An 8,803-nucleotide genomic window follows, 5' to 3' on the forward strand; every position below is an offset into this window, starting at 1 on the left:
ACCATCTATATCATAGTTGTGAGTTTAAAACATGAAATTATGACTGTAGTTTTCATTATTATGACTTTAAAACTTTTTCTTTCTTGGCATGAATGGGCTTCCATATTTAGAATGTAGTATAAAATAGAAAAAGAAATAATTACGAGAATAAACTAAGTAAGCTTTAAAATAGACAAAACTGACTTATAAATAACTTTTCCACAACATATAGCAGCTTATTTAAGTCAATCATTCCTTAATATTGATTCTAAATTTATTAATTTTTTTTAATCAATATTAAGGGAAAAAAAGTTACAACTTGCAGAAAATTTACTTAAAAGTTAGTTTTGTTTTATTTCAAGTGTATTAAGATATTTGCACTAGAAACTAGATCAAAAATAGAGTTATTTAGTGTTTTTGCAGTGAGTTTTATGAAAAATAAACCACTTTGTGCCTCTGCAGGATTGAAAACATGGAGCAGTTTAACAAATCCAGTGAATCAAACTAGCATGCAGTGAATTATTGGCTGCAGATTCTGTGTCTAACTGATCACGTGCTGCCTGGTATTTCTTGTTTTCACCGATAAATCTGTTTTTTAGGCTGATCGGTAGCAGATGCGTCTCTCTCCTGCTCGGCTCTGTGACTCAAAGTGATGCAGAAACGACCTTTTCTGTCGGAGCAGCCGGGCGGCCGCCGTCACACGCAGCGGCCTCCGCAGCTGTACGCCTCACTCAGGTCTGCTTTTGTTTTATGCTTTTGGATTTTTTAATTATTCATCCGACAGCGCTATGATTCACTTTAGCACATCTGCTGTGGAACAAGCAGCCTGGAGAGACGGCCAGCTTCGCTTTTTGCTCTTAAAACCTGAATCTGCTGCTTCTAGTGACAAAGGCGCAGTGAAACGTTTATGAAAAACGTTTATTAAAACTGACAGTTTATGAGATAATCTGTGAAAAGATCGATCTCCCTGAGCTGCAGTTGCCTTCTCAAGAAATGCACCAAAAATAACCAGGAGGCGGGGCTTAGCGCTGTCAATCACCCTCATGCACACTAAATGTGCTGATGGTGGATAAACAACTCACCGTTACAGGAAAACTGTTTCTCTGTCGTCATCAGTGGCTATGCTAACTAGCATTAGCATGGAGAACAGGATTGTGATTGACAGCACTAAGACCCGCCTCCTGGCTCTGATTGGTTCTTTTTAGTTAGCACTGAGAGAAGGCAGACCAGATGCATTTTTTACAGATTATCTGTCTCAAACCAAACTACTTCTACACATATGTAAAAAACATAAATAAATAAAAGTTAAGTTGTCCAGCATGACTTTTTCTCCAGATGAAATAAACTTTTTTTCAATTCAACAAGTCAATATTTTGCTGACATTACTAATATTTAATGTTTCAGAAAAGCAGAGTTATGGATAAAATAATAGATACATATTGTCGTGATGGGTGAGATTAAGTGAAAAAAATTTTTTTTTATAAAAGTTACACACTGCAACATGACTTTTTCTCTGTGGACATTCAGTAATTTTTTTTTTTTTTTTAATTACCGTGACAATTTATCAATATTTCTCAGATATTTTTAAGAGTTAATATTAAAAATTCAGTTTAATGGATAAAAATAGATACGTACTGTCATGAGGGGTAAGTTTGACACATAAACACTAAAGTTGCTTAATGAGTCAGAAAAAGTGACATATTTAAGTCACCAATGGAAATAATGAGAGCCGTATTTTCCTCAGCAGTTCTGTGAATTATTATTCGAGCCAATAAGTGAATTTCTTCCCAGTGCAGCTTAATGTTTGAGCTGATCGTGTTAATGAGGCTGCGCTGCTTCATCGCCCTCTGGATTTGGGTTTGTCGGTAAAGATGTGGAAACTGTGACAAGAGTTTAATTCTGCATCATTATTTGGTTTGAGCATGGTTGTTAATTAAGGAGGATCACTTGTACTTGTGCCAGCAAGTCTTCAACAGATGTGTGACCAATGTTTCATTTCACAAATCTGCGTAATTTTGTTAATTAATTTCCTTTTAGCTTGGAAGAAGAAGGCGAACAAAATGGTGACGAGTTAAGTATTATTATTATTTTCCTGATGAAATGAGGAAAGAAAGATTCATAATAATGTTTGTCAAAGACCTCTCAGGTCTTCTGGTTCTGGTTTTGGTTCTGGTCTGTCTGCCCAGAATCAGAACCTAACATGGAGAAGCAGCATTAAGTTTTTACGCTGCACAAATCTGGAACAAACTTCCAAAAAACTGCAAAACTACCGAAACAATAGTCTCCAAAAACCATGAAATTGCTCAAATTGTTATTACAAAACTACATTTGCTTCATGGAATCATGCCATTTTTATTTTACAAAACTGCAATGGAAACAGGTTTTCATGAGTCACATGAGCAACAACAGGATGTTACTACTGGTGGAAACGACAAAAGAGACGACAGGAAGTGGTGGGAGGATGATGATGGCATAACATGTTTTTTAATGACTTATCTCGTAAATAAACTTATTTCCGTGTGAATTTAATTATGTTTTTCATTTAATGGAAACACAGCAATTGTGAAAATGAGCATTTCTCGACATTAGCAGTATATCATCAAAGTTTTGCACACGGAAACGCGGCTATTGAGAGCTAGTCTGCACATAGCCTCATAAAGTCCAGGAAAATAATTACATTTTTATACATTTTGGACTTTCATCCACCAAAAGCTCCACTTAATATCATTAAAAACAATTATTTATATATATAAAAAAAACTGATAAAAACAGAGATGTGAGAAAACTTCATGTTTGTGTTTGATTGTACATTGGAAATCAGAGATTAAGGGTCTCTGACAATAAATCCTCAAACAATCAACGTTGTTTTGTGTTTTATTAACTTTATATTCCAATATGCTACCTATAAAGTTCAGCCTGTCCATAGAAATGAATGTCTTAGCTCCATGTTTAATTCCTAACAGGAAGCTGCTGTTGTTTTGACACAATTTGATTGGCTGACAGGTTTTAGCTTTGCGCTACACTGCCCCCTACGGGTCTGGCATGTTTAAACCTTTGGTCAAACGAAATCAAAGAAAAACAACAGCAGAACTCAGGAGTATGTTTAATTGTGAACGCAAAAGCATTTCCACACGCACAATGCGAAGGGAACTCAAGGGGTTGGGATTGAACAGCTGTGTAGCCGTAAGAAAACCTCTAATCAGTAAGGCTAACCAGAAAATAAGGCTTCAGTTTGCTAGGGAGCATAAAGATTGGACTCTGGAGGAATGGAAGAGGGTCATGTGGTCTGATGAGTCCAGATTTACCCTGTTCCAGAGTGATGGGCGCATCAGGGTAAGAAGAGAGGCAGGTGAAGTGATGCACCCATCATGCCTAGTGCCTACTGTACAAGCCTGTGGGGGCAGTGCTATGATCTGGGGTTGCTGCAGTTGGTCAGGTCTAGGTTCAGCAACATTGTGTGCCCAAAGAATGAGGTCAGCTGACTACCTGAATATACTGAATGACCAGGTTCTTCCATCAATGGATTTTGTCTTCCCAAATGGAACGGGCATATTCCAAGATGACAATGCCAGGATTCATGGGGCTCACATTGTGAAAGAGTGGTTCAGGGAGCATGAGACATCTTTTTCACACATGGATTGGCCACCACAGAGTCCAGACCTTAACCCCATTGAGAATCTTTGGGATGTGCTGGAGAAGGCTTTGCGCAGTGGTCAGACTCTCCCATCATCAATACAAGATCTTGGTGAAAGATTAATGCAACACTGGATGGAAATAAATCTTGTGACACTGCAGAAGCTTATTGAAACAATGCCACAGTGAATGCGGGCTGTAATCAAAGCTAAAGGCGGGCCAACAAAATATTAGAGAGTGTGACCATTTTTTGGTGGCAACATTTTTTTTGGCCAGGCAGTTTATTTGTTACTTGAGCTATTTTCTCTGGCCGTAGCTTACAAACATATGAGCTGTTTGCTCAAAATAGCTTTAGAAGCATATCTGCCTTCACAAATCACTGTCTGCTCGTATTACCGTAATAACTTCATAGACAGTCCCATCAGTTTCTTAGTCTCCACTAACCTTTTAGGTAAAATTGCGGTCCAGTCGAGTTCTTTGGAGTCCTGAGACTCTCTGAACTCATGCAGCCTGATAGCGATGCCAGATCCAGCCCTATTCGACCACCGGATGACGTCAAACCACTTCAGGATCTGAAGAAATTCACCAGCGATTGAAGGATAAGATAACTGCAGCTCACTCTGGGGATCTTACTAAGGAAGAACAAACAGACTTATGAAACATTATGACTGACATTGTGATCCTGTGTGCGCGAAGGTGTGAACTATTAATGACTGATAAATTCACAAGTATGAACTTGACGCTCCAAAATGGCGGCCGTATTTCATGCGGCTCAACAGCCAATGTGAGGTCTACTCTTTTTTATGTGTATGTCTGATGTGTACGGCGGCATTGTAGATAGGAAAACAGTGCAGTTCTGCTACAAAAAAAAAAAAAAGACAAATTTTGACATTAATCTCAGAAATTTTCTAGAAAAAGTTTCCGAGTTTCAAAAGTCAAAAGTTTTAGAGTTTATGTTGGTGTTCTTAACATCTTTTGATACAAAAACACGATGGCGAGGGAAGAAGCGCAGTTTAACCTAATTTGGTTGTAATTACAAAGACAGGAAGTCGACCTGCAACACATACGGCTGAGAGAGAGCGAGACGGGGAGGGCGAACAAAACGAAACGATTCTTTATGTGGGAGGACGACAAATAACAGAGTCCTGACTGTCCCAGTGTCAAATACTTTTAAAAATAATATTTTATAGGTAAGTATATTAATGTGGCAATAAATGGAACAATAATACCAAAGATGTATCTTGATTTTGACCTTGAATTTTGATCCAAACATCAAAAATGTCACATGGACTGTTTGGCATATGAGAGATTATTTTAAATACTTGACCATTTTCCAGTGCATATACTGCAGCATATCGCTGTAAAAATCTTTAAAATTTGGATGTAAACATAGAAATGTGCTTATTGAATACAGTTTTATTCCTATTTGCATGTATATATGCAATATTAAAGCTTCTCTTCAATATTCTATCAGTCAATCAAGTTGATTTGTGTTGCGTATTTCAGCAACAAAATGGAAGATTAAAGGGCTTTAAATAATAAAAACAAAAAATAGGTTTAATGTATAATTAAATTGTACAATTATTGTACAATTCAATTGAAATCTTTACATTTGAATTAATTGAAAATAAAAAATTACGTCCTAAAAACAACATATAGTCACCAATTGAGAAACCAGAAACAAATATTACATTTTGTCATCATCAAAATCATCAATACACATTTTCATGAATCATCAATACACAATTTTCCTTTAGCCACTTGAATTTCAGCATGATGGCCATTTTTCAGGATAATATTTTTGTTTAGTGGTTTGGAAAACCTGTTCCTCTCCTTGCCTGTGGGGGCGCTGCATCAAGTACTACTGAAGGAAACGACACGAAAACATCTGAAGAGGAAACTGAGCACAACTTCCTTGCTTCATTAAATGTAAACAAAATGGAGGCCTCAGATTAGAAGTTCAGTGATCCAGCAGTCTGTAACGCTGCGGTCATTGCTTCCAAGGTTCACAACAACGTGAAGTACATGAAGAAGAAGAACTTGCAACAAGACTTGGAGGAGTTAAAGGTGGCCCACCTCCTCAGCCAGGAAGCATTTGTAGCTGAAATACAGGCTGAGAGGAAGAAAAGTCAGGGACTCCAAGAAGAACTGAACCAACTCCAGACTTCATACGAGGAGCTGCGTTCCCAGGATGAAGCAGATGATGCTCTGCTGAGGCAGGAGGCCGAGACACAAAAGTATGATGAAGCGAGGCTCAGTGAGGAACAACGGCTGCTGGAGAACTTGAGAGCTGAAAAGGATGAAATGTTTCAAGAAATGTCCCAAACGATCACATTCCTGCAAGGCAGCGAGAAACTTCTGCAGGAGGAATTAACTCAGCTCAAATGTTCATACAATGAGCTCAACTGTAGATACGAAAGGGATGTTTCTGGATTAAAGCAAGACGTGGATAGATATCAGGAGGAAGTGAGACATGAGAAAGAGGCCAACATAGAAAGAGACAACGAGAATCTGCAGCTCATCAACAAGCTGAGAGCTGAAAAGGAGGAGCTCCTCCAGAAAATGTCAGGAGAAATCGAGACATACCAGCATCAGGTAGAGCAGGAGAGAAAAGCTCACCTGGAGAAAACAGAGGAGGACAAGAAGCTTCTAGACAATATGAGAGCTGAATATGCCATCCTCCAAGAAATCACAACAACAGAGAATAAAATCCTGCAAGACAAGGAAAGTAGTGCCAAGGCTGAGCTGGAGAATGTTAACGGTTTGTACATGGAGCTAAACAGTCGGTTTGAAACCGAAGTAACTGCATTTAAACATCAAGCAGAAAAACACCAGGAGGAGCTCATTTGTGTGAAAAATGATTTACAAAGAGCGAGAGACGATCTACTGCTGGCCGACACTCTGAGAGCCGAGGAAGAAGGTTTCCAACAACAACCCATCACAGTTTCCCAAGAGAAGGAAGAAAACTCACAGAACCAAGTTAAAGTCTTAAATCAAGAGGTTTCTTCAGAGGAGGAACTCTCAGGAGAACCTTTACCAGGTTCTTCCACGGATCCAGAATCCTCAGAAGAGACCGAGGTCGCTGGAGAAACCATCCTGCAGGATTTGGACAATCCAGATGGTAAAAAGAAAAAGTCTAAAATTTCATTTTGGAAGAAAGTACAAAACACTCTGCGATGGAAGAAGCCAAAAAAGAAACAAACGAGTGAAGACAATCAAGGACGTGTCTAAAGTTCTTGATTTTGATATTTAGAGAAGGAGAAAGACGTGCAGGAGACGAACCGAGGACTGGAATCAAACGCATGGAGGTTGTAGCCTCTGTGAACGCATTGCCACGCTCCGTCAAGACCAAATTTAAAAAGTTCTTCCCCCCATTGACAAACTAGAAAATAGATCCCTTCCCAACCCAATTGGAAAAAACGTGGGCAGCACGGTGGTGCAGCGGTTAGCGCTGCGTCTTCACAGACACCATCTGTGTGGAGTTTGCATGGTCTCCCCGTGTTTGCGTGGGTTTTCTCCGGGTGCTCCGGTTCCCCCCACATCTCCTAAAACATGTCGGTCAGGTCAGTTGGTCACTGCAAATTGCCCCCAAAGATTTGAAGAAACCCCAAACACATGTGCAGCTTTATTGTTAAACTTTATAATTAATTGAATTAGCCGTACGTTAGCCCTTTTCCTTCGCTGTTTTAGCGCCGCAGCAACGCTGGGCTCAATTTTTATAGCAACGTATTGATTTAAGAGTTAAAATTTCGTCTTTTGATAGTAATGATTTCTGTTTATTTCCACTGTACTTGTGCTTTTATGGTTTGTCCTTTAGTTTACCGTTTCTACTCACTTTTTATATTAAATTGCACTGAATTGTAGCTTTTAAACTGTTTAAATCTGTATTTTAAAGAAGATTAGCAAAAGGATCATGCAGTGGCTTTTTTAGTGCGACTGTGGCTCAGTGGGTAGAGTGGTCGTCTTGTGACCAGAAGGTTGTAAGTTCGATTCCAGCTTCCTGAGCCACATGTTGAGCTGCCCCGGGGCGGGGCACTTAGCGGCAAGTTGCCCTCTGACCTGCATGTCGGTGTGACTGTAGTGTGAAGCGCTTTGAGTGGTCAACATGACCAGCAAGGCTCTACACAAGTTCAGTCCATTTACCTGTTTTTCTTTTTATACCAAACATAAAAAAGTTGATTTAACAGGTTTGGATTCTTCAGGTTCCAGGATGTTAAATTAAGATTAGAGTTAATCTGTACATAATATTAGATTATAATTGTTATCATAATTTAATACTCCGGACCATGAAGAAGCTCAAACTTGTTATATCTGGTTTGTTTGTTATAAGGAAAAAACAGGTTTTATCATAAATAAAAGTTACTGTGGGATCTTTCTGTTAGTCTTTATTTAGAAATACAGATTCAAGATAATATTAGAAACTTAACAAAAAAGTGCAATTTAACATGAAAACCTGTAGAAAAGGTAAAAAGAAGAACAATCTATGAAAGCATGAAAACAGAAAACTTAATCAGAAATTATTTCCACTACAGGAAGAAATCGATTCTTAGATAAATATTTTGTAATAAATATGAAGCTTTTGTGTTGTTGAGCTTATGTGCTGTCTGCTTGTATAAAAGAGAAGGAAAAGGAGCTAAGAAATGAATAATTCAGTTATTTTTTTAACCAGATTTACAGTAAAACTGTAAATTATGTTTTGTTTAGGATGTTTGTCAACCTGGGTTCAATTCCCAGTCCTGGGGAATCTGCTGCATGTCTTTCCTTCTCTCTCCTCACAGTTTCCTGATCAGCCTGTTAAATAACGGCCTAAAAAACTTTATTAGAGCCTAAAAATTTTTTTTTTAAACTACAAAGATACATTTCACCTCACAACTGGACCCAAGGTCAGAATTTGCTTCCCACCACATTGAGTTTGTTTTCTCATCTTAAAAAACAACTTTCTTCCTCTCTCTCATTTTCTCTCTGTCTTACATAATTAACAGGTTACTTCATATTTACACACACACACACACAAGTGCACACACACAAGTGCACACACACACACACACCCACACACACACACACACACACATACACACCCACACACACACACACACACACACACACCCACACACACACACGCATACACACACCCACCCACCCACACCCACACACACACACACACATTTACACGTCCCCTCCATGGGCTGCC

At 38.7% G+C, this 8,803-nt stretch overlaps 1 protein-coding gene across 1 annotated transcript; it reads left to right on the top strand.

The window, feature by feature from the left end:
• The first annotated feature begins 5,572 nt into the window (after positions 1-5,572).
• LOC114147645 (coiled-coil domain-containing protein 89-like) lies at positions 5,573-6,933 on the top strand. Its single transcript, XM_028022155.1, has one exon. It carries the CDS (start codon positions 5,638-5,640, stop codon positions 6,841-6,843), a length of 1,206 nt encoding a protein of 401 aa, XP_027877956.1. The 5' UTR covers positions 5,573-5,637; the 3' UTR covers positions 6,844-6,933.
• Positions 6,934-8,803: the final 1,870 nt, after the last annotated feature.

This window comes from Xiphophorus couchianus, chromosome 7 (assembly GCF_001444195.1).
Source record: "Xiphophorus couchianus chromosome 7, X_couchianus-1.0, whole genome shotgun sequence".
NCBI classification, from domain to species: Eukaryota; Metazoa; Chordata; class Actinopteri; order Cyprinodontiformes; family Poeciliidae; genus Xiphophorus; species Xiphophorus couchianus.